This window comes from Prionailurus viverrinus, chromosome B2 (assembly GCF_022837055.1).
Source record: "Prionailurus viverrinus isolate Anna chromosome B2, UM_Priviv_1.0, whole genome shotgun sequence".
Taxonomy (NCBI): domain Eukaryota; kingdom Metazoa; phylum Chordata; class Mammalia; order Carnivora; family Felidae; genus Prionailurus; species Prionailurus viverrinus.
The window spans coordinates 119,965,010-119,992,458 of NC_062565.1; the positions used below are offsets into that span (position 1 = coordinate 119,965,010).

The 27,449-nt window shown below is 40.1% G+C and overlaps 1 protein-coding gene across 2 annotated transcripts in view; it reads right to left on the bottom strand.

The window, feature by feature from the left end:
- Window positions 1–26,096, bottom strand: part of MOXD1 (monooxygenase DBH like 1) — a 97,929-nt gene extending 71,833 nt beyond the window's left edge. For both annotated transcript variants that reach the window (XR_007151997.1, XM_047857718.1), the window contains exons 1-4: window positions 25,766–26,096; window positions 3,027–3,173; window positions 1,280–1,447; window positions 1,060–1,143 (exon numbers count right to left, since the gene is read on the bottom strand). Coding sequence is in view for 1 of the 2 variants with exons in the window: in XM_047857718.1 (XP_047713674.1) it covers window positions 1,060–1,143; window positions 1,280–1,447; window positions 3,027–3,173; window positions 25,766–26,041 (675 nt within the window). In the remaining variant the exon portion in view is untranslated. The remainder of the gene's footprint in view (window positions 1–1,059; window positions 1,144–1,279; window positions 1,448–3,026; window positions 3,174–25,765) is intronic.
- Between the last annotated feature and the right edge of the window lie 1,353 nt (window positions 26,097–27,449).

Here is a 27,449-nt window from a genome sequence, read left to right on the forward strand (position 1 = left end):
CAAATCTAAGTCACTTTACAGAATGTACTCAGTGTTTCCAACTCTGCCAAGAGGTTTTGAGGTTAAGAGGGGAAGTGTTATGGTGACCACCCTCTGCAGACGAAGAAACCAGGGCATTATCCCGGAGCAACTTACCTGAGAGCACGCGGTGAGCTAAAGAGACGACCTGCGAGTCAAACCATGCATTTCCCTCTCGATTCTAGAATCCACACGTTTTCTCCTTTCTCACATCCACACTGCTTTGTTACAGAGTCCGAGGACTGACAAAAAGCTGACGATGTCTGGCCTTCTGAACGTTTAGAGTATTTGTATGCATGATTTAATTCGATCTTATTCTTTCCTGTGTCAAGGACACTTCTCCTACCTTCTTACTATAGTTTCCTGGAGAGTATGGATTATACATTCAGCCTCTGTGAAACTACCAAGCAGTACCTAGCACAGAACCAAGGACATGGAATTCTTTGAAAATACCTGTTTCTCCACTAGCTAGATACAAAAGTTTTAGGAAGCTGTTCCCGGTGGAGGTGGGAGGGAGTTAGGTGCCACAGGCAAATTCTGTAATTTTTAATTTTGTAGGAATCCACCAATTTTCCTATTTTCTTATTTTCAAAAAATCACTGTAAAAATAGTTTTTTTTTTACAATATCCAATGTTTACAATGAAACAAGCCATTCTCAAACAATCTTGGTGGGGAATGTAATGTTCCTGTATATAGTTTATCAATATGCAAATACATTATTTAAATTGCAAGTCCAGCAATTCCAGCTGTACACAATGTTGCCTAGGAAATAGGTAGCACTATTCAAATGCATCTTTAACTTTTACCTTAAAATGTAAAATTAGGAGCCAAAAGCCAAAATCCTAGCTACAATCCAAGATTTCCCTCTAAATTCAGTAACTCGTAAGACAGGGTGTGAGTCAGAGAAGCCAGTTACTTTGCTCTTGAAATAACTTTCATACAATTGAAAATCATTTCTATTTTTTAAATCATTTTCATTTTAACAACAATTTCTCCTCCATTTGTGCAAATTAAATTTAGCCTGTGAGTGAGTCACATACCTTTATTACATGATGCTTTTCCTGGAACACAGGAATTTTAAACATTTGGCACCAGTAGGTCGTACCTTTGTTTGGGATGGGGACCTGTCTTAATAAAAAGGGGAGGGGGACACAAAGTCACATTCTCTTGACACACTATTAAACACAAAAGTGTAAATAAAAACTCTTACACGCTTTCCATAAACCCACCCCTCCAATCATAAAACCTGAAAAAACTTACGTCCTGATTTACCAGGTCAAAGTATGGGATGGCTGTAGACAACACGATGGCTTTCTCAGGATTCAACAGCCGCAGACTCTTGGTGCCACGATTGGAGTCGTGGTACTTGGGGCCGGCTTCTCCCACATCTTCATGGTGGTAAGCCCAGATCACTCTCACTGTGCTCTCCTAGTGAGCAGACATGGGCACCATTATGTCTCATGAGAGCACTTCCCTTACCACTGAGCTGAGTTTAAGGAATTCTATTTAAAGCAGGATGCAGACGTGAAAAAAAAAGAGAATAATGACATTGGAAGCTCTCAACATGGTCTCTAGCATTAATTGTGTCAATTTGATTCAATCATTAAGTGTCCAGATAGGTGAGTTTCTTTTTGGAAGAAACGGTATCTCTTAGCACACAAGATTATGGCTTCCAAGGCAGAGTGAAAGGCAACTGACTCAGAGGTTATGCTTCCGTGCACATGGCGACGGTAAATTGTCATCAAGCCAGGTCTGCGCACCAGCAACTAGTAGTCGCCAAGCAAATATTCTTGTTAAGAAGCAAGGATTCTGGAAAACTAAAGTCACCTTCCAGGTTAGCACATTTACATTCACAATAGATTTTCCCCAGAACTGGCCCCGTCACATGTACGAATTGACAGAAAGTGCAAACACAGGAGGAATTTCTGATTCTGGGTTTATTATCCTAGAATCTAGCGTTAGTCATTTTATGAATCCTGGGAATTTCCAAGGGACTAGGGTATCCCAACAAGGGAAAGTACTGTCAGGTGAAATTGGTTTCCATTTAGCAAACAGGAGAGATTGCCCGAGGGGTGGTGGGCCAGGGGGAGGGCTTGGTGAGGTATGAAGAAATTGTTCAGTCCTCCCACAGAAAAAGGTGTCTTTGCCAGATCTCTGTAATAAGAACTTTGAAAATAAATAATAAAGCAAAAGCTATTTATTTTAAAAGCTATATTCTTTCTTAATAAGTCAAATGACTATAATTATTTTTCCCATTAAAGTATAATTGCACGGTATATTACATAAAAAGTGATCCACGCTTTTGCATGTGTTTTTCTTCTTCTTTTACTCTTTATGCTGAATGTTAATCAAAACTGGCTTCATATTTTTACATTCCCATTCTTAAAGCTTTGATTTATCAAATAAAAAAGATAATTTGATTGATCTATACAAAATGAAACTGATCCAAGGAATTCATGGAAATTTCCAAAGTACCACATGAATTATATGCTGTCTAAATATTTAATTTGCATATGCATAAAGATATTAATTTTTGAATGAAATCTGACAATAAGAAATCTTGTGTCGGGAGGCAATTTTAATCAGTCTGCTATTCATCTTGATTTTAGAAATTTACAAAAATAAATCACTCACAAATCAGATGAATTATACCCTAAAATTCAGTATCATAATTCCCTCTTGTGTAATACATTTTTTCCAACCTTTATCTGTTGTATAGTCTCAAACTTTATGGAGAAAAAACTAGAAATCTTACAGATAAAATCATACCCACTTTAAATGGCCCTTCAAAATGTTAGATTCACACAAAAATTGCCTTTATTGAAATGCATAGTCTTAGATTTTCTGTGGCTTCTAAAAAGAATTCAAAGATATTCCAAAACAGACTGTGTGACTTTGTTTTCAAAGGTTATTTTTAAATATTTGTTCCTTGTATTCTATAAAGTCTTTCACCACTGTAAACAAACATACAATTTATTCCTGTGGCATTCACTCATAGACTACTCACCGTTATACTCTTGTCATTTATGTCACATGTATGCAGTTCTCTGGTAAATTCAATTATTGTGTGTGTACTATTTTCCATGGCATATTCTAGGTGGTAATCTTGCTGAGCATCTTTTTTTAATTCTCTATTTGCATTTGTAAAATAATCCTGTGGAAAATATAAAAAAGAAAAATTAGACTATCCCAAATTCAGAGTGGAAGAAATTTAGGTTAAGAATATTTAGGGGCACCTGGGTGGCTCAGTCAATTAAGCGTCCAACTCAATTTCGGCTCAGGTTATAATCTCAGAGTTCGTGGGTTCAAGCCCTGCGTTGGGCTCTGCACTAACAGTGTGTAGCCTGCTTAGGATTCTCCCTCTCCCTCTCTCTCTGCCTGTCCCATGCTTGCATTCTCTCTCTCAAAATAAATAAATTTTAAAAACTTAAAAAAAATATTTGCAGAACCTGAAAAAATTGATTCTGGATTTGCTCACTACAAAATATGGTATCTATAGCCATTTTTAAAGTCCTGGAAATTTTCAAGGAACTGGAGCATCCCAACTAGGAAATCAGTTCCCTAAAAGAGTGGTCCATATTTGAATTTCTGGCCCTTCAGGAAAATGTGGGAAGGATTTTATAGTGTCATAGAGCATCAAAAGAAATGGAATAAATAGACATTCAAGATCACTTAGTGATTTTCATTCATACAAATGAGAAGAGGAATTTCAACACTGTGAAATGGCTTGCCCCAAATGGAATTGACTAGTTTGTGATAAAGACAGGACCAACCCCAATATAAGCACGTTTCTTACTATTACAGCAAGTGGAACTTCCTTTCACCACTCCTGAAAGCTAAGAGACCCCATCTGAGGTTATAGGCCATTTTAGTATGTGCTTTAATAGCAAATGCATATTAAAATGAAATGCAATGGAAAATTATGGAAAGAAATGAAACTAGTTGAATTATAAGACATCGAAAAACTGGAGAAATTTTGTTTTTATGGATCACCTATGATTTTTGTACTAAACTTGATCAATGGTATGCAGATCACTTCTGGGAGGCAGACAAATGCAATGGGGAGATCATGGGTTTTGAAATAAAATGGCTAGGATCTGATCCCTAGCTCTACCCCTAAAGAGCCTTGGAGAATTGTTAAAGTCAAACTCTGAGCTTTTGTTCTAACATTAGTAAAATGGGGATAATACATATCTATTTTATGGATTTTGAAAGATAAAGAAATGAAACCATATATGGGGGGGAACTGCCTATTTAATATTGCCCATTTACTACTAATTTCCTTCCCCCCTTTGCAATATCATTTGGTTTTTATCCAAAATATTTTCCTGTATCATTTACCATTTGCTTTCTACAGTAAGAGTCATAAAATTCACGGTGCTAATTTTCATTTCTTAGAGAAGACACAAAGTTTGCCTTAATTATAATGGTCTTTGCATACATGATGATATTTTATCTCTAAAACCTCATAAATGGTTGGGGTGTCTGGGTTAAGCATCTGACTCTTAACTTTGGCTCAGGTCATGATTTCACAGTTCATGAGATGGAGCCCCATGACGGACTCAGCCCTGTCAGCATGGATTCTCTTTTGGGATTCTGTTTGTCTCTCTCTCTGCCCCTCCTCACCTCTCTCTCTCTCTCTCAAAACAAATAAAATAAACTTTAAAAAAAATAAAAATTTGTATTTAAAAAATAAAAAGTCACAAATGGTTGATTCAGACAATGCATGCTAAAAATGAACTACTGGGAGCTTATCAAAATAAAAAGCTCCTGCACAGCGAAGGAAACAATCAGCAAAACTAAAAAGCAACCGACAGAACGGAAGAAGATATTTGAAAATGACATATCAGATAAAGGGTTAGTATCCAAAATCTATAAAGAACTTATCAAACTCAACACCCAAAAAACAAATAATCCAGTGAAGAAATGGGCAAAAGACATGAACAGACCCTTCTCCAAAGAAGACATCCAGATGGCCAACCGACACATGAAAAAATGCTCAACATCACTCATCATCAGGGAAATACAAATCAAAACCACAATGAGATACCACCTGACACCGGTCAGAATGGCTAACATGAACAACTCAGGCAACAACAGATGTTGGCGAGGATGCAGAGAAAGAGGATCTCTTTTGCATTGTTGGTGGGAATGCAAGCTGGTACAGCCACTCTGGAAAACAGTATGGAGGTTCCTCAAAAAACTAAAAGTAGAACTACCCTATGACCCAGCAATTGCACAACTAAGCATTTATCCATGGGATACAGGTGTGCTGTTTCGAAGGGACACATGCACCCCCATGTTTATAGCAGCACTATCCACAATAGCCAAAGTATGGAAAGAGCCCAAATGTCCATCGACGGATGAATGGATAAAGAAAATGTGGTATGTAAATACAATGGAGTATTAGTCGGCAATCAAAAAGAATGAAATCTTGCCGTTTGCAACTACGTGGATGGAACTGGAGGGTATTATAAGTGAAATTAGTCAGTCAGAGAAAGACAAAAATCATACAACTTCACTCATATGAGGACTTGAAAAGGCAAAACAGATGAACATAAGGGAAGGGAAACAAAAATAATATAAACAGGGAGGGGGACAAAACAAAAGAGACTCATAAATATGGAGAACAAACTGAGGGTTACTGGAGGGGTTGTGGGACAGGGGATGGGCTAAATGGGTAAGGGGCACTAAGGAATCTACTCCTGAAATCATTGTTGCACTTTATGCTAATTTGTATGTAAATTTAAAAAAATAAAAAAATAAAACAAGTTTAAAAAAAGAAATTAAATACATATAAAAAAATGCATGCTAAAACATAATTGTACCTACTTTTACTAACATTAAAATTACATTTGAAGAAATGATTGCCGTGCTCTGCAAAAATAAATAAGTAAATAAAATAAATAAAAATAAAGTGTACAGGAAAAAAACCTTAAATTGTAAATGTCACACTCAAATGGATGGCATTTGGTATTTTTATTCCTAGTACCTTTTCAAGGGAGCTATCAAGCGTATGTAAATTTCACATGCAGATCATGCTCAAAACCCACATTATTAGTGATGGCTGGGGCCTAACTAAGCTTTTTTCACCCTGGTAACAACCAACTCACTGAGTACATACCACGCACCAGGACCAGTTTAAGCATGTATTAATACATGCACATGTGTTAACTCATTTAACCTTTACGTCAAGTCTATGAGATAAAATTATTTTCCTACTTCACCGATGAAGACACTAAACCATAAAGTTAAGCATCGTGTCAAGTTCACATGGCTGGTAAATAGTAAAGCCAGTATCAAAGCCAGAGAGTCTGACTCCAGTCTGTATCCTTCTTCATCGTGATACACCGTAGCGGCCATTGCTGGAAAAGTGTGAGTTAGTTTATATTTTCTGTCTACAGAAATGTTTCTGTAAACATTTTTTCCATGTAAAATGTTACTTTTTCTACTGGTAAAGTTGGAGGCTGTCAAAAAATTTATTCTGAGAGCCGGCTGTAACTGTGAAAACAATTCAAATGAAATACTCCTATCATATTGTGATTTTCCCACTTGTGATCACATAGATTTTCAATATGTAGATGAGATAGCAATGCCTATGGACAATGAGAGATTCAGATAAATTGCACCTTTATACTGAGTTCACATTTCATTACATGATTCAAGCAATCACAGTTTTTGCAAACAAAAAGAACACAACACAAAATGCAATCAGCCGGAAGAGCAGAATAATTATCCTAGTGTTGCAAACATGCTTGCAAAACCATTAGTCCCACAGAATATTCAGCTGGCTCCCCAACATTCCATTCCTTCTATTTCTACTCACCAATAACAATTCCTTTCAGCTATCCCACCTTATTCTGGCTTTTCAGATAACTTAGCTATGAGAATATGGAAGAAACTGCACTCGGGTCTCACTGAATATCCCTTGAGTGCATCTATCCTGTGTAAACTACTGAGTGTCCAATATTTCACAAAGATGGCTTCCAGACAAGCTCTGGACTCTTGGCAAAATGTGATTGTCTAAAAGATGCTGATATCTTCAACCTTATGGAGGGAAAACATGAATGGATTTTATTATAACTGAAATGTGAAACAGCCTAACCACCACCATAATTCCATTATAATTTGTTCACATTTTCTAGTACTTAAGGCCTATTTTAATATATGTCTTCAAATTTGATCATAGTGTACCTTACCTATCACAACAGTATTATTGGTTACATGTTTATATAAGCTGGGCCCCTACTAATGCTTAGAAATCCACATGTTAATCTCTTACTGTTTTCTCAGGAGGCCTCCCAAGACAAATATTCTAACCTTCTCGATTTAAGATGCCAACATTTCCCCACCCTCAGCTTATGATCACGCATCTCACTTCAAGCGAATTTCAGTTTCGACACACGACAGCCACATCTTGCCTTTTTTCCATCCCAAATAACATCCACTCTTTTGGAATACTCAATGTAAAAGAAAGCAGGAGGGGCACCTGGGGTGGCTTAGTTGTTTGGGCGTCCGACTTTGGCTCAGGTCATGATCTCCCAGTCTGTGAGTTCGAGCCCCACTGACAGCTCAGAACCTGGAGCCTGCTTTGGATTCTGTGTCTCCCTCTCTCTCTGCCCCTCCCCCACCCATGCTCCTCTCTCTCTCTCTCCCTCTCTCTCTCTCTCTCTCTCTCTGAAAAATAAACATTAAAAAAATTTTTTTAAAGAAAGCAGGAGAAGAGAAATATAAAACAAAGAGCAGATGGGACAAGTACAAAACAAATACATATAAATGAAATAAAAGGGAAATATTACAATAGATCCTACAGACATTGAAAGGTTAATAACTTCATGGAGATGCATGGGTGGATCAATCTGTTAAGCTTCTGACTTTGGCTCAGGTCATGATCTCACAGTTCGAGACTTCGAGCCCCACATCAGGCTCTGCACTGGTGATGCAGAGCCTGCTTGGGATTTTCTCTCTCCCTCTCTCTCTCTGCCCCTTCCCCACTTGCACTCTCTGTCTCCCTCTCAAAATAAATAAACTTTTTTAAAAAGGCTAATAATATTATGCACACCTAGACATAAACAACTTGGATAATTTAGATGAGAGAAGGGAAAAGTTTTTGAAAGACACAAACCAGTCAAATTTATTAAGGAAAACAGATATTCTGAATAGCCCTATAATCTACTCATGGGTAAAAATATTCTTACAAAAAAAAAAAAAAAAAAAGCTACGCCAAGGTGCTTCCACTTGGAATTTTGCCAAATATTACGGAAGAGATAATACAAATCCTTCACAAACTCTTCCAGAAGATAAAGAACAGAAAACACTGCCCAACTCATTTTTTGATGACAGCCTTACCCTGATACCAAAATCAAAGGCATTACAAAAAAAAATGAACAAAGCAGTATTTTTCATGGGCTGAAATGCAAATTTTCTTTATATGTTAGCAAATATAGTGATATATTTTTAAAAGGATAATATATCGGGCACCTGGCTGGCTCAGTCAGTTGAGCGTCTGACTTCGGCTCAGATCATGATCAGGTCATGATGTTTTTGATATGTGAGAGTAAATTTTTCTATATAAAACAGATGCATTATTAAGATTTTATGTGTAATCTAAATTTTAAAAAAAAATTTAAATGTTTATTTTTGAGAGAGAGGGAGACACAGGATCCAAAGCAGGCTCCAGGTTCTGAGCTATCAGCACAGAGTGTGATGCGGGGCTCAAACCCACTGACCATGAGACCATGACCCAAGCTGAAGTCGGTCACTCAACCACCTGAGCCACCCAGGCGCCCCTTATCTAAATTTTTGACATAGAAATACATTCATTTAGGGGCGCCTGGGTGGCTCAGTCGGTTAAGCACCCGACTTGGGCTGATCTCACAGTTTGTGAGTTCGAGCCCTGCATCGGGCTCTGTGCTAACAGCTCAGAGCTTGGAGCCTGCTTCGGATTCTGTGTCTTCCTCTCTCTGCCTCTCCCCTGCTCCTGCTCTGTCTCTCTCTCTCAAAAGTAAAACAAAAACATTAAAAAAAAACAAAAAAGGATAACATATCATTAGCACGCAGATTTGGTTCAACATTACAAAATCAATCAATACAATTCATAATATCAAAGTCTAAAAAAGAAAACCATACGATCATCTTAATAAATGCAGAAAAACTATCTGAAACATTCATTCATGGTGAAATCGCTCAGTAAACAGCAGCAGAAGGGCACGCCCTTAACCTTATAAAGAGCATCTGTAGAAAATCCTACAGCAAACATCATACTAAATTCTTCCCCTAAACTTGGGAACAAGTCTTGGGTATAAGGCAAGGATGTCCACACTGCCAGCTTCCAGACAGCCCCACTATTGACTGTCCATTTCTGACAGTTTATCTCTATTTTTTCCCATTCCTAACCATATACACCAAAGTTCTCTCCTTGACATTATACTCCTCTGTCTTTGTATTTCATCCTTTGGGAATCTCGTCTACTCCAAGAGTTTCCAATCATCACCTTCATTCAGTATCACATATCCAAAAAGTCTAACTCTACTTGGAAGTCTTAGTGTCCTTTCAAAATGCAATATATCCAAAATTGTATTTACCCTTTGTCTGTCTCCCTGATTTTCCAGTTTCCCTGATTTTTTTTTTCATTACACTGCCACTCTCCTATCATCCAGATTCAAAACTGCAATCTTCTTTAACTTCTTCCTCAATTACTCATACCTCCACAGAACCCGTCAGTTCCTTCTTTGAAACAATAACCCGTCTTTCACCTCTACTTGATTACAACTTACTCTACCTCACTTCAGACTATCACCTGCATTATTTCTGTCAAAGTTTTCCTTGAAAATCACTCTCAGTGGATCACTGTGTTTTATTCGATGGTATATGGTAGAATTCCATTGTAGATTCAAGTTTTTCTACAATTTAGTCTAACTTAATTTTCCGTGTCTATCACTAATCCTAACACATGATCTCTACTATGTATTTATTATTCCCCTCAAATTCTGCCCTTTTCCTTCTTCTCCTTTTGTTCACACTCTTCTTCTCTGTCCTCCCTACTCTCTTCACCCCACTGAGAAATCCTCTCCACTAACTCCACCCATTGAAACTTAACTCCATTGAAATGTTTTCTTCCCTTCAAGACTCATGATTCTATCTGCTCTATGAAGTTTTCTTTGATCATTCCAACTGAAAGTGATCATTCCCTCTTAGAATCCTTACTCCTCTTTTGCATTCCCATGTCGCCTGTAATATATTCTAGACATAGAATTATCTTCTCAACCATGTAGTAACTGCCTAAAAATAGAAAGCTAACCTTATCAATCCAGTTATACATTTGTACTTTTAATATAGTTGTGTGCACTGTAAATGGAACAAAAAGAGGGAGAGTGATTATTTTCCCAATTGCTCTCAATTACATTTACATATGGTTGAGATCCATGTGGAATGTGCTTAACCAGATGCTAGGATGAGTTGAGTCTGCACGATCGGCCATCTAGACACATCTGGCACTGAAATCTGGGAACGTTGTTGTAACCTTTTAGCCCCTAAATGGACATGAATCTTATGGAACTGACATCCTCATTTAGAAAAAAGAGTTTATGCATGCAACAGCTCTTTGAAATCCTTTTACACTAAGAAGGCATTCCCCACCTATTTTAAAGAAATAGGACAAAAAACCAAAACCAAAAACAGATCTAAGAGAGAGAAATCGTGTTTCAGAATCTTTTCTAATGTGAATTTATATCCCGAGTGACTTGTATGTTGCAGATGCTTATTAAATATAGGTAATTTTAAAAGGAGCATCCTGCCTTTCCTTTTGCCAATTCTAAATAAGGGGACAATTATGGAAATAAAAGAGAAGAACTCAAGAACCATAACCCAATATTCACATCTTAATGGTATGAGAATAGATTAACTTGGGAGGTGCACAATTATTCCCCAGAAGCACCTTAATTCTTCCTTCAGCCTGTGTTAAGAAAATACATGAACTATAACCAAACACAGTCTTAATGGTGTCGACATTATACAATAAAAAAAAAAAGGCATATTGGCAAACCTTAAAAGGATAATTAAGTGAGGCAAGAGAAGAGAAAAAAAACAAAAAAAAAAATCTGCATCCCTAATTTCCTATCATTCAACTATTCTTGCCAGGAGGAAGAAAAGAAGTAAGGGAGGGAGAAAAAAAAGAGATAAAAAGAAACCAAGTCAGTCAAAGAACAGTCAATCTTGAAAATCCTTCATGCATATTGGCTAAACCTAAAAGAGTACGCTCAGTGAAGTTAATGGTTTCCTGACAGTTTGACAAAGGGATAAATGTTATCTGAGCAGGTAATTAAATGGAATAATTATTTGGTACTATTATCCACTTGGAGAAAAAATAAACTGGAGAATGAAATTGACAGTAAAACACCGACCAATTAAGAATCTGATACCAATAATAGCACTTAGAAATTTATTTTCACCAAATCATACCGTGTAGCACTTATGAGATATTTATGGAATTCTCCCAGATCACTATTACTCCCTGGTTTTCACCTTTACAATTAGAACTGAATGGCACCCGTCGCCCCCACTGCCGGTCCCAATTAGCAAATAGAGCCCAGATGCAACACTGTCACACACACATGGCAAAGACCGTTCCTCAGCCATCGTCCTATGGTGCCTGATATTCCAGTACTTTTAAAATAAAAATAGGGGGCTTCTGGATGGCTCAGTTGGTTAAACATCTGACTCTTGGTTTTGGCTCAGGTCATGATCTTGTGGTTTGTGAGTTCGAGCCCCGCACAGGTCTCCATGCTGGCAGTGTGGAGCCTGCTGGGGATTCTCTCTCCCTCTCTCTCTGCTCCTCCCCTGCTGTGTGCTCTGTCTCTCTGTCTCAAAAATAAATAAATAAACTTAAAATAAATAGGATTATTGATCACAGTGCACTCTCATTGCCACAGCTGGATGTCACAGCCGTTATAAAAATCTAATTGTATGATATATATTGCATATATATAAATTAACATAAAATACTGGTAAATAAAAGTAGGCCTCAATTAAGTATCATTAATAACGGGCTTTATGAGGACAAGAGGGTTGAGGAGGACACAGAGAACCATGATTCTAAAGATTTTGTAAAAGCTTAAAAATAAAATTTGAAGATGTTTTAATTATGTAAATATAAAAGCTGATTTGCAGAAGTCATTCTTCTTTATATTTATTCAGCTTTAATATTCTGTAAAGTGAAATATGAAGTAATGTTACCCTACAAAAATGGGGTTATGTGGATTTCAATCATATTCTAACTCAGCTACCTACATGAAGATCAACTTCAATATGAATTGCCAATGAGGTATTATTTTTGTTTTTATTGTGGATTACTATTATTTTAATCAGGTGTTTAGCTTGTTTTACTTTTTAAAGATAGAATATTACCTGCTACCCTTGAAAATCTGAGTTGATAATTAGACTCCAGCAATCAAGTTAATCCGTGGTTGTGTCCTAAAAACAAAACATGTTCTCACAGGATATAGTTTCTTTTGAACACCATGCTTTGAAAAAGATTATGAAATACAGCATCGAGGTTTCAAAATGCTGTGTGGCAATAGTAAAGTAAGTGAGCATCAGCATCCATTGGCATTTATCAGTTAGCACAACAGCAGGAATCCTGACTGCCACTTTAAAACTAACCTCCTTAAAAAGCTAGCTGCGATAATCTGCAAGATTGCTCTGACCTCGTGTTAAAAAACGTGATTACACAGATGTTAAATTGGTTCTTAAGCATTGTCAGTCTTTTTTCTCTCTCTTGAATAAAATCTCTGCAACAGAAAAGAGCTTCGACCGGCACTGTGTTAAACAGGATGAAGTGAAAACCCTTCTGGGTGTAATAAAAGATATGAATAAACCCGGCCCAGCCTGGAGAACTGAATGTAAGCACAGCTGCAAGGGAACCTTGAGAAAAATGTTACCATCTGTCATCATTTTCTTCAACAGGTGCTTGTAGTTTTTCCTCTTTTTGGAAATCTCAAAAGCCTTGTTACTTCAAACATTTCTGTTTGTAATATCAGCTTCTATAATAAGTGTTATGGTGGTTCAATAATATTGATAGTATAATAATAAATATTTTTGTGTTAAAGAGAATCTTTGATCCTAAAAAAAAAATCCCAAACTGGATAAACAAACTATACAAACATAATCTTCAGATTTCAGCGTCAGCTGGTTTTAAGAAGTCATTTCTTCACTAACCTCAGAAATTGGAGAGGAATGTCAAAACAGAAGGGGCGTGCCTTCTAGAAACCACTTCAGATAAAATTGAAACTCCTTACATCTAATAAGAGATCTGTGAATAGCTACTGGAATGCCAAAATAGGAACCCTGTTAGCTTGTGTTCCAATGAGGGGCCCACCTGAGCAATCTGTCAGTCCTTTAAGTGGCACCTTCTGAAAATACACATCCTGCATTTTCCCCTATAGCCAATCACCTCAGTTCAGTTTTCATGTAGAGTAATTTAATACTTTGCTATGGTTATAGAATTATCAGAGATAGAGTGCAAAATTAACATTTTGACTCTTTAGGTCTAACAATAAACTTCAATGGAAAAAACAATTTCAGATTTTATCATAGAAATAAACTATATTTTACCATCATTTCATCCTATTCCACTATCTTAATTTTCTGAAAGTTTACATGACTTCTTTTAACTATGACCAGTGAATGCAAGATATAAATTTTGAGAAGAAATCTCCCTTCCTTCCTTCCTTCCTTCCTTCCTTCCTTCCTCTCTCCCTCCCTCCTTCCCACTTCTCCTTTCTTCCAACACATATTTCATTGAGCAGCTAGTATTCCTAAGCTTCTGTTGCAGGGCTGAGGGCACAGGACTATACAGGATAGCAGACAAAGTCCACACTATAATGAAACTTATAGTTTAATTTGGGGTTGGAGGAGGCAAACAATTAAAAAAATTAATAATAATATAATCAAAATGGTTAGATAATAAATACTTAGAGGACAATAAAACAGATTATAGAGAAGGATTGGAAAGCCTTCAGGTTGAGTTATCAGAAAAGTCACCACTGAGGCTATGATATTTACTCTGAGAAATTAACTACAATTAGGAGCCAGCCATGAGAAGTATGGATGAAGTAGATTCCAGGAAGAGAGAGCAGTTATTGGAAAGGACTTGAATGGGGCTGGGTATCCATTTTGATGAAGCAAATAAAAGCCAGGATGGTTGAACTGTATAGCTTCCAGGAGAGAGGTCAACAGGAATCCAATGAGGCCCCGGACATCGTAATACCTTATTGGTTAGTGTAGGAAGTTCAAATTTAATACTAAGCTTATATAAAAGTCATCCCAGCTTTAAGCAGCAAGTGATATACTCTGATTGACATGAAAAGTGTGTGTGTGTGTGTGTGTGTGTGTGTGTGTATTGCTGTGGCTACCATGTTGAGGATGCCAAGAAGTAAGAGTGGTGGTCAGAAGACAGGAGTCATGCAGTGGTCCCAGTGGTCGGTGCTTGAGTGCAAATAGTAAAACTGAAGGGAAATTGGCAGTTTTAGATTGAGCTTGGAGGAAAAGTCAACAGAACCTGAAGATGTGTTTCATACATGGGGTGAAGCAAAGAGAAGAAAAAAGGATGACTACTAATTTTTGACAGGAGCTACCAGGAGGTGCCATTTACTGAGATTGAGAAGGCTGGGAAAGAAACAGGTTGAGGGTGAATAAGATTCAATTTGAGAGGCCTACCTCGATATCCCAGTGGGAAGGTCTGGAGACAGAGAACATGCAGACTGGTATGAGAGAAACCAAAATAATGCAGCCACCAAGTTTCAAAAATTCACCAACTTCACATTCAGCCTCCCTCATGAAGCCCTCCATATTCTTCTGAGTTATATACAAATCACGAAGCATTCTTTTTCTTTCTTTTTTTTTCAGATTTCAAATACACATCCACTAATACACATTCACTAAACATAAATCAAATATAGTGAAATACATAGTAGGGAGAGAAATGAAATTCTCTCAGACACTGTAACGACCTAGGGCCCACCCACCCACAGAGACAGGACAACTCCTGAGACAGGTTAAAAAACAACATCGACACTTTCCAATATAGTTGCTAATATCTTCTCTCCTACTAAGTTCTTGAATAACCTAAAAGCATGAATGCAGAATAAAGTTATTTTCAGCATCTCATTAAAGCTGGAGGCAATCTGAGGGACACCTGATCCTAGTTCCCACCAGAGGAGGATTTCTCTCAGAAACATTTTTTTTTAATGTTTTTAATGTTTACTTATTCTTAAGAGAGAGAGAGACAGAGTGTGAGTGGCGGAAGAGCAGAGAGAGAGGGAGACACAGAATCTGAAGCAGGCTCCAGGCTCTGAGCTGTCAGCAAAGAGCCTGACACGGGGCTCGAACTCACAAACCACGAGATCGTGACCTGAGCTGAAGTCAGACGCTTAACCGACTGAGCCACCCCGGTGCCCCTCTCTCAGAAATATTTTTAAAGAGATGATTACACAGTATTTAATACCTGCAGTGACAAGCTCATGAATTTAGAACTTCACAAGGCAATCTGTTCAATTTTAAGACCTCCCACTGTCAGAAATACATTTGTTATATTGGCTAAAATCTTCTACTCTTTAATGTGTATTAATTGGGTCTTTTTTCTTCCTTCTGGAGCCTAACATGGAGTATCTAATCCCTATTTCTTGCGGAAGACTGTCCACTATTTCAAAAACAATGATCACGTCTTTTCTAATCATTTTATTCTCCAGGCACAACACTGACAACTGTTTCCCATTGCCCAGGTAACCCTGATTTCCAGAGATTTCAACCATGTTTGTAATCCTCTTTTAGAATCTTTTTAAAAATGTTATTCTAGAACCTATCTTCTGATGCGATTAGCCTTGTACAGAGTACTATGTCAATATCACTTTCCTTGATGTAAACAGCAGAGTTTATAGGTTAATATTGCATCTGTGTGTATAGCAAACATATGTTTTGAGTTAAAATGAGCTAATAGTTAGACCTTTTCCATATGAATTCCAATTAAATTCAACTTTATACATTTTTTAACCAAGTGTTTAATTCTATTTGTATTCTCAGTGAATTTTTACCTTTTAGTTTCCTCTTATTATTTTAATATATACTATCTTTGAGTCTTTATCCTGTAGTCTAATGTAGACAGTCTGTTATCAACATATTTGGGGTATGAATGTTCAAATATTTATGATTATAATGAATTCAACTTTATTAGTCCATCCTATACAAGAAATCATGAGAAACCTTGCTAATTACCTTATCATCATTCAGATGCACCATTTATTTAATACTCCAACTCCACATCCAGCAAATCAAATGCAAGAGAAAATGCAGTCTTGTCAGTATAATCTGTGTTTTTTGAAACCAGGCTGGTCTCTGGTCACTAATGGTTGCAAAGTATTCACAAATCAATTGCCCAAAGTTTGTCCTCAAGTTTTCTTAAAAATTGCTATCAATATTCCCCATCTTTACATTTAGCGGATACCTTTTCCCCACGTTGAAAAGCTACCATATTTGTCTCCGTGTCATCTTCTGACAATTCTGACATTTCACTGACTGCTTGATTGATTATAATAATATGCTGTATTTAGTACACACTTTCAATGTGCCACATACTTTGTGTAAGAGCTTTACATGCCTATTTCATTTAATCCTCACCCAAACCCCGTGCTTTCGATATCAAAAGTCCCTTCTTCATAAAGGAAACTGTCATTTAGAAAGGTGAAGAAGTTTGCGAAGGACCACACATCCAAAAGGTAGCAAGCAGTGCCGGGATGCACACCAAGGATTCCTGCTTTTAGGTGTTCAGCAGTTATTCATCAGGGATTTCTTGACAACCTGCCAAGTACATGGAATTGGTCTTGGTACCTCAGGAAGATGTGGCAACACTGACAGTCGTCGACTTGTAAATGTTCCATCCATACCCTAATAAAATACTAATTATCTACCACTCCTGCTATCTTTTCTCCCTCTCCCTTCTGTGGTGATGGCTTGAGGGCATTTCACTGCTTATTAGTAACCTTAGAGAATGGAGCTTTGAAGGAAGAGAACGTATATATCTATTTACATAACTGGAAAGACACTTGAGAGTTTTCCAATTACAGAGGGAGTCCATTGTGTTACTGTTAATTCTAATAAAAAGATTTTAAAGCAGAACATGTCCCTCGCCTTAAATACAGGCCGAGAATTATCTGGAACTTTCATTTATTAATGCTCCTTTGATGCCCTGTAACCATATATAACTTATAAATTTTAGACTCTGTGTGGGCAGATATTCTTGTTGCCTAGAAATATGGCAGCTAGTACCAACTGGCAAAAGGTGTGTCGAAATGATAGAGGGGTATGAGGAGGAGACAGATTTCTGGTTCAGCACATGTTGAAATACACCACTACCCACAGTCCTTCCACTGCCACTCTTGTTTTAGCATGTAAGTTTGAAAATATACTTAGAATTGTCAATAGCTTTGTTAAACTCATCTCAGAAGTGTTTCCATTTTAGGGAAATCCACTTTATTCTTCTATTTTATAAAATAATTGTCAGTATCCAAACATATGCTAGCCTTTGCTTCAAAAAGCACACTTCAAAGGCACTGTGAATTACTTTGCATGGAATTCTCCTTTGTATCCCCCTGCCCAATGCCTGGAATCTTCGAAGCTTCTGTAGGTCTACCACAAAGGAGTAGCCTGATTTCTATCAAAGAGCCGGACCACATAAGATCAGTAGTTCCTGAACATGTCTGCTGCTCCTAATCACCTGGGAAACTTTAAAATTTATTAATGTCTATGTCCACCTCCTCAGATTGTGATTTAATTGGTATGGAAGAGGGAGGGCGGTTACCTGGACGTTGGAATTTTTTAACAGCCCCCAAGTGATGCTAATATGCAAAGAAGTTTGGGAACTTCTGGCATCAGAAGTATCTTTCCCAGTGTCCGGTTCTCTGTTGGCTCCGCTGCTCATCACTGGGCTATGATCTGCCACAGCATGAATCCATTTTGGCCCTGGTTGTCCGAAGTACCAGCAGGCCTAGCTTCTACCCATGAGTTTCCTTGTATGAGTGAGTTTCAGTGCGTGAAATTTGCAGTGGAAAAAAAGGGCAGCAATGTAGTTTTATTTAACAAACTGAGATTTCAGAGTTTTAGTTTAAAAATTGCCTAAAAGATAGAAATCTTCTACAGGCACATGTGGTTTTGCTGATCTAGCTTCTCCAAGTTCTTTGGGTCTCCAATGTTATTGCAGATGAGAAAGAACAGAGGATAAGCGAAAAACATTCGCACCTAGAATTAAGAAAGAAACTCCTATAAAATCACCAAGTCTCTAGATCAAAGCTCGAGAGACTCTAGTTGAGCTTACTAAACATCTGTGTAGCAATGCCACAGAAATAGAAAAGAGAGCTTGTGTGGTTCAGACATTTGTTAAAACATTAATTATATTTCTTGCAGGTAGGCAGTTTCCTATATTCGAGGTCTACTAACTTCTTTGATGCACATGCCAGATCATCTTCTTCATAGTATATAGTATTTTGAGTTGTAAACACTATGATTAATCTCCAAAGGCCACCTTTAAGACCTGGGACATTTGTTTAACTTCATGTCTTGATTATAAGCATCCTTATCTGAAATAACCACATGGTTACTCCTTATCACATCGCCCTATTTTAATTCTCAACATTTCCTTGTGTTTTTATTTGTTTATGTACCTGCTTATCCCCCACCAAAATGTGAGCTCCGTGATGTCACTGCCTTCATCTCACTTAATGTTATACCCTTATGACCATTCATTGGTTAAATGAGTGAGCGAACATCCCAATATTCACTGTCTCACTGTGATGTGAGAGTCAAGTGATCCCCCTACTGTGTGACCTGGAGCCCCAAGTTAATGCATCTACAAAATGGGAGAAATAAGACATTGTTCTCACAGGGGTATTGTGAGAACTGCAGAAGATCACACACTTTAAGGACTTATCAAAATGTAGGGCATATATGAAGAACTCAGTAAATGAAAAATCATATCATAGAAATGAATATCTATGACATTTATAGTGGAACAAAAGTAAGAGAAATACTCTGATTTTGTCTTGCCAATCTGTTTTAACATGTATTTCATCATACATGTTCTTTCACTATTAAGGAAGAAAATTGGAATATGTATTTTTTAAGTTTATTTTTGAGAGAGAGAGAGAGAGAGAGAGAGAGAGAGAGAGAGAGAGAAGATACACACACAAGCAGGAGAGGGGCGGAAAAAGAGGGAGAAAGAATCCCAAGCAGGCTCCATGCTGTTAACACAGAGCCGGACACAGGGGCTTGATCCCATGAACCATGAGATCATGATCTGAGCAGAAACCTGAGTTGGACGCTTAATGACTGAGCCACCCAGGTGCCCCTGGAATATGTTTTTATGTATGCAACTGCTTACTTGAAGGAGAAGACAGAACAGAAGACCAGGACTCAGAGGAAATAAATCCAGGCTGCTGATATACATGGCCTCCAACAAGCCATTTAACAGGTACCTAACACTCACAGTAAAAACACAGCTCCTCACCTGTAAAAATTGGTGTGGGGAAAGTTTGGAAATTTGAGGGGAATCAACTGAACTCCGAGCTCTTTTTAAGTCTGTTTATTTTTTAGTAATCTCTGCAGCCAGTGTGGAGCTCAAAATCATAACCCTGAGATCAAGCATCCTATGTTCTTCTGACTGAGCCAACTAGGCACCCTTGAACTCTGAACTCTTAAGAACAGCAATACACAAAACATCAACACTTAACTCATAAAAGCAATAACTGTTTAAAGATTTTCTCATAATTTTTGGATATAGGAGATGAATAGGAAAGACCTCAATAGCAGATTAAATCTGGTCTATACATTATTTGCATAGCCCTCGATATATAATTCCAACTTTACAGTTAAGAAAATTACCCATTTGAAGTTACTTTTATAGAATTTTCTGCTTATGTGCTATATGCTATCCTTATGAGCATCATTTTTTTTTTTTTTAATTTGGAAGACAGATTGGGAAGACATTTCCTGGACAAATAACTTTCTATTTAAAAGTTCTATACTAGTTATCTTTTTAAGTTACAATAAACAGCCTTGTGGGGCATCTATATGCACTTTTTTTTTTACATATGGATCAAACATTTTCAAAAACATGATGATATATAATGAATTCATTCCTTTTGCCAGCAACTTTATTGTAAGAGGTCTGTATTACAAAAAACAAACACACAAACAAAAACGAATCAATAAGCCACCATTCACTTTCTTTGAAGTGGACTCTGCCTTCCCTTCCAAGAGTCCAGAAATATGCCATTGGTTGCTTGAAGCCTTGAACACTGTTGGTCAGTTCAGGTGCATTGTACCCTTGGTTCTTAGGTCTGCCCTGTATCCTCAGGCTGGCATTATGAAATCATCTGCTCTGCCAGGGAGAACCACACAGCTGAAGAGTATCATCTTGTGTGAAGCATTACATTCGTGCATGTGTCCTTATTACTAATGCACAAAGCACGAAGCTTGGAGACATCCCCTCGTCATCTGGAAATTGGGGGGGGGGGGGGCATAATCTGAAGACTTATAAATATCTCTTAACAAAGCCCCAGCTGAGCTGTGTCAGGATTGTACACTCTCTTCATCTTTCCCTTACAGCTTTTCAATTTGCTTTCCAAACATTTCTTTGTTGCCGTTGGCTGGGGCGCACTTAAAAGCAGCACATCGTTAACCACAAAGAATGCTCACTGTTTTCTGTGATTTCAAATCACAGCACAATTTCCAAGCACTTCCTCAGCGAGCAGCCCAGCAGCAATTACCCTGCTGCTGAAGACTTACTTGTCAGCACAGAAATGTTTCAGTTTTAGAGACAGCCAACACCACAAGGCTGTAACAAATGATGACATATGCTCCAGCTTCCATTCACTAGCGATTTCTACCCCCAAAGGAAGAGTGAATCAATTTTTGTGCAAATTCAACAGGCACATCCGACAATGCTGCCCTCTTCTCCTAACTCACACAAACTAGGCATTCATCAACCCGGATTACTTGCCTCCAATAGGGACTCAGTTGCTAAGTGGTTCGGGTGGGGGTGGGATTGCACTGTGTCAAAAAGGGGCAAAGTACAGGGAAAGGACATGAATCCATCAGGGAAGTGAGAGTTGAGTTCATTCATTGAGACAAAATAGTGAGGTTTTCAAAAGCCAATGCAAGAGGAAAGACTGCTTCCCACCCCCTCCCCAGGCAATCCTGTGAAAGACAGTGCAGAAACCCACGGCAGCATCCCAGGGGTCCCAGGGGTCACGTCTCCCCAAGAGCAAGCGGCTCTCCAACAGTGTATCTGATGGAGACAGGCTCCACTTCCCAACCACATTTTTCTCTCTCATTTGATGGTACCTGGTTATATACCATTTGAGGAACTCTCTCCAGACTGGGCAGGTGGGTTACAAAATGGACAGGGCAAGTTTCCATAATGCCTCATCTCTGGGTCTATAGGTTTTAAGGGTGGCCAAACCTACTGGCCTGAGGCGAGGAAATCAAAATTTGATTTTTCACTGCACAGGACTACAAGCAAATGTCACACTGCCCTCTGGAGGTATTCTCATTGGGTCCAACCCTGAATTAGTGATTGGCAACCACTGAAAAATATGGGTTGTAGAGGTTCACAGGTCTTTTTTGGCAGGGGAGTATGGAGGAGGAGAATTAAGTGTTCGCTCACTCCTTGTGAGTGGTGTGAAAGACTACAAGGGAAGAAGGTGAATGTCAATATCGCCTCCCAGTCTCAGCAGCATCAAGAGAGATTAGACGCATATAGACAGACTCTCAAAAGTGGTGGTAAGAAAGAGACTGTGACTAGTCAGTGGGGATGGGTGTGAAAGGAGGTATTTTGCAAAGATGACCTCACCTGTATATTCCGTTCCCCTGTGAGCTCCTTATGATGTGATACTGAGGTGGAGTCTATCTTCCCTCCTGAATCAGTGGGATAGGGCCACAACAGAAGATGACTCAAAGGCTAAGTTATAAAAGCCTATCCAGTTTCTACCTGGGCCTCTCAGGATATTCACCCTTAGGACCCAGCCACTCCGCTGTGAGGAATCTGAGTAGCTGCATGGAGTGGCCACTCTCCCACCACCATGGCACCTGCTGAGATCCCCAGCTAAGAGCCAAAGGCAGCTGGCGTCAGACAAGTAGCTGAGGGAGCCTCCTGATGACTCCAACCACTCACTCTGGAGTTGGCATCAAGTAAAATAGAGATCTGTCCCCACTTAGCTCCTCCTCAAATTGCAGATGTGTGAAAAACGAAGGGTCACTGTATTGAGCCACTGTGTCTTGGGGTGGTTTGTTACACAACAGGCAACCAAAAAAAAAAAAAAGGCAAGGTCCCCTCTGACACGGGACATTTCTTGGCACAGAATAAGCTGGGCCTGAAGAGAAATGGGACCTTGCCTCTCTGCCTTTCATGGCTTTTCATAATCTGGGTTGATTCTTCACCAATCTTAGCTTTCTCCCCTCTTGACCCCAGATTAAGTCGAGCTCTACCTCAGCTAGAATTGTGTGTACATGCGTGCTCTATGTGGTGCTTTGCACAACATGGAATTGTGGCCAGTATTTAGTGATCATATTTACACACATCTACATTTCTGTCTTCCCCCCCAAAAAGCAAAATCAAAAACAGAAGATCTGCCAATACTTGATTTGCACACCCACATAACAGTAATTTGGTCACAAAAACTCTTTTTGTCCTCAATCCTCTGTCCTGTCTGTCGCATTAGATCAAGCCCATCACTTTGTTATACTTGCTGTCTGACCTCTATAGGCATTTGGGTTTGTGGCATCTATTTTAACCAACAATTCTTTACTGGTTGGCTGGAATGAATTCTCACACAGTTATCCAGGAGTTCATATCCTATTGAAAAGAAAAGCTTAAGATAATCAGCAAAATAGAAGTCAGAATAATAAAAAATATATATACCTAAAGGTCAAGGTTTTGAAAGTTAAATATATGAAAATATATTTCATAAAATATATGAAAAAATATATTTCATAAACTATATGAAAAAAAGCCACAAGGGGAGGTGACTGGGATGTCACCTTGGGTTATTACCATACAGCTTCATGCCATCTGCAACCATCAGCAGTCGCTACATATACATGAGAGCCCAGAAGCCAATGAACGCTCTGTCTTGCAAAGTTCGTTTGCACTGGGAGCAAAATTACCTGAAATCCAAAGTCTACTAACTGAATCGAATACACTGTTTAAGAACCCTATTTACCTTTTGGTATAGGTGCTGAGGAGGGCCTTACTACACCACTGTATAAAGACTCTCAAGGTGATAGTTTCTAGAGAGAAGATTCGATTTCAAGTTTTGGAAAATCACCTAGCCTGGATGACCCAGCTGGAACTGATACATTTCATTTTATTTTCAGTGTTTGGTGTCTTTCATTTGATTAAAGAGGTTGTTAATAAATTTTTTCCCATATAACTGACTAGCATAATTTTTACTGTATTTTATATGTCCTGTAATGAGTGGGATTTAAGGAAATGGACCAGTAAAGGATGTCAGTCCACTAAGAAAATAATTACCATTTGTATATGGAAATAAGGATTTTATCTCCTGAGGAATAAAACTGAAAAGGAATATCCTATTGCTTTCTCATTAACTATGTGGGAGAAGTGACCATTTTCTAAGGTTTATCTCATAGTGATCGGTATTCACTGATTATTTTAAGAAAAGTTCCACGGTTCAAAGTCAACCCAAAGAGCACTTAGTTAATTCTCATGCAGTCTTTATGAGAATCACCAGCAGTGTGAAAACACTCTGTAGTTTAACGAAGTCTGTTTTTGTGGTGGGCCAGTTATGGCATGTTGAAACACTACGCTTGGTCTTTCATTTGATATCAAATTGGATGGGCTTTCTAGAAATGCTACTCTCTGGCGGGAAACAATATCAAGTTATCCTTTAAAGTATACCCTGTTTAGGGGTGCCTGGGTGCCTCAGTCAGTTAAGCGTCCAACTTCAGCTCAGGTCATGCTCTTTTGGGGTTCCTGGGTTCGAACCCCAGGTCAGGCTCTGCGCTGACAGCTCAGAGCCTGGAGCCTGCTTCAGATTCTGTCTCCCTCTCTCTCTGCCCCTCCCCCACTTAACACTCTGTGTCTCTCTCTCTCTCAAAAATAAACATTATAAAGTATACCCTGTTTTATATTACCATAGTAAGATTTTCCATGTCCCTTTCAACAAAACATGCAAGGATAGTTAAGAGGCATAGTACCCCCCCCCCACCCAAAACAAGCAAACAAACACAAAGACTTGGCTCACACAGATATTTAAACAAGGTATTTTCTACTTCATATCAGAAGAGAGTTACGTTATTCAGCTAGTGAGGCCTGTGTTTGGGGTCAAATTCATGGTTTACAAATTCAGTGTCTGAGATGCTGCTGCAGGAAGAAATTTATACATCAGTGACCTCAACAAAGCGCAATCTTCATAAAACTCAATTTTATTGGAGCTTGGGAATGCTTATTTTGGGAGGAAAGGACTAATTTATGAAAAACCAGACAACAGGATGGTTTTGAACTTGTTCTTACTATCATTTTCTTTATTTCTACCCAGAGTTAATAGCTGAGTGCCAGAATTAGGGTTAAAATTGGATGGCATCTCAGCCAGAAAGTTGTGGAAATCAAACTTAGAAGTCAGGAATAAAATTACTGAGAAATGCACTTTGAAATCGATCGGGTGCTTTGATTTTAATATCATCAAAACCTTAACACAATGCCAGAACAGCAAGGAGTTTTCATTTGGAAGAAGAGACTTTTAGCAAAGGGCAGTATTTTGGGATGAACTTTTAAAAGTAACAGAGTATACTCACCACGATGTTATGTAACTGTGGAAAAGTGTCCAAATGTTGTCAAGATCAGATAAACAAAGATGTCCAGAAGACCTAACCACCTAATCATTATGGTTACTTCACAATTCTCCCCCCCCCCCTCCTATGCATGAAGTTATCTATGAACAGGCAACATACCTACTCTGACTCTTTCAAAGCAAATCAGCAGCTGTCAAATCAACTTTGTTGGCTATTACAGTAAGCGAAAAGTTTCTCCACTTAATAGAGGATTTTGCCGGGGAAACTAAAGATTTTGCAGGTCTCTGAATGCGGCATCCTAACGGGCTCCCAGAAGAGCAAAGTTCCTAAAAGATTCTTAGTGGGGGGCCTTTCATTCATCTCTCAGATGAAGCAGCTGACCCCAGCTCCGTGCCTGGGACCCCAGAATAGCTATGATTTGGGAAGTTCTGGGATCCTGGTCCCAGGCAGCAAGACAGCAAAGTGCTATAAAGCTCACAGGTCCCTCCAACCCCGAGAGCCGTCCTGCTAGAGCCCCAAAGGGTCGTTCTCCTTTCCCATTAGAGGTGAATAGGGATGCGTGGCAGGTGTGTATGCAGGGGATCTATGAAGTGGGGTGCTGGGGACAGGAGAGTGTTCAGAGACAAGCTGCCCGAGGTCACCTGTGCTCAGCTTCCCGGGGCGAAAACTCGGGGCCAGGCGGCGGAAGCAGGGAGCCCAGCCGCAGGCGCCTTCGGCTCCGGGGGTGCGGGAGCTGGCCGTCCAGGGGAGCGCGTGCCGGGCGGGGACTGCGGGGGGTCGGTGGCGTCCAGCCTCCGCCGCAGGGGACACCGGGTGGCCCCCGGGACGCCGGTACTCGCGCCTGCCCCGAGGGCGGGACGGGACGGGGCTCGGTGGGGACGCGCTTACCTGCAGGTAGGGCCGCCCGTGGGCCACTCCGCCCACGACGATGTCTGCCGAGGCCATGGCCCCGGTGGGCGAGAAGCCGAAGCCCACGTAGCCGGCGGTGCGCACCTCGAGGCGGAAGGCGAGCCCGCCGCCCCGCGGGCCCCAGCTCAGCCAGTACTTGCCCTCGGAGTCCAGGAGGGTGCGGTGCGGGAGGGCTCGGCCCGAGCCCCCCGCCGCCGCCGCCGCCGCCGCGCCGGGGAGCAGCCCCCACAACAGGAGCAGCGGCCAGCGGCACATCCTCGGGCGCCTCCTGCCCGCCGGCACCTGGGTCGCGCAGACTGGCGGAGCGAGGAGGCGGCTCGAGGGGCGGCGGCCGCGCGCGGGAGGCCTGGGCCCGCCCCCTCGGCCCGCCGCGCGCCCGCCGGCGGGGAGGGGCCGCACCCGCTCCCACTCCCCCTCCCCGCCGCGGGCGACCCCCGGCCCGTCGGGCTGGCGGCCCATCCACCTGCCGCCCCGCACCCGGGGCTTGGTCCCCGGGGTCTAGGTTCCGTGGGGAGGGAAGAGGGGGGCGTCCTGGTTAGAGGAGGCAGAGAAAAGGGGGCTGGGGCCCAGGGGAAAGGAGAGGGCAGGCTGGTTCTGGGAGACCGTGGGCGCTGGCTGGGACCGTAGGGCGCGGGGGAGGGGGGGGAGGTGAGGGGGTGGAGGAGGAGGGGCGGGGTGAATCCCTGGGGAAAGGAGAAATTGGTGAGGGAGGGCAAATTTAATCTGTCAGAGAAGGGGAGGAGTTGGGGGATCAAAAGGGATAATCCTGGGTTTGATGGAGGGAAAATGAGGGAAAGTCCCAGCCAGAGCAACTCTTTTAACATTCCTGTATCCATTGCAGTTGCTTTTCCGAAGCCATTGTACTCAGGGATCCCCCTACCCCACAGAGGAACACCGTTCATTTCTCCCAGGACATTTGTCTCACCCTTTCACCCTGTGGGAGTCCCAAGGTTGGGGAAGTCTTGCTCATGACGGCAGGAGTCGGCTCTCTGATGCTTGCCTTCCGCCTGGGTTTGGTGTAGTTTGGTTTTGATGGGACAACTACTGGCAAACTACTTTGCTATCAGTGGGGTAGGTCAGGGATAAAGTATCACTTAGAAGATACGCTATAATTTGAAATCTTCTTTTCCTGCTATTTCAAGTTTTGATCGTAGTCCGGTTCAGCAAAAAGTGTTTTCGCCTCTACCTATGACCACATCACTCCTGTCTTCAGAACGCTGATTACTCCGTGTGGCAACTGTACATTACCTTCTTTATTTAGTCATTTATTTATATGCTGTCATGTTTCAAAAAAAGAAGTTTTAAGGTGGCTTACAACTACACAATGTAAAATAGAAGATCAAATACTAGAGGATATCAGATGAAAATAGGTATAAGAAGAATACTATAAATATGTACTATTAACTCTGGATTTGGGGGCTCCTCACAAGCCACCCGTACATCCTGTTCCCCCTCTTCAAGTTTTGTAGTTCAGCCTGATTTTTCTTCCTCCTGTTTTCTCTTTCCATTCCTTTTCCCAGAACTTTTCCAAAGTTACCTCTTCCCAAAACTTTTCCAAAGTTTCCAAAGTTACCAGTCTGCATCAAAACTATGTTCTCCCAAGGATTTGGGCATATTTCACCATGTCTGGAAGGAAACCAAGTGGATCCGCTCACCAGAGAGT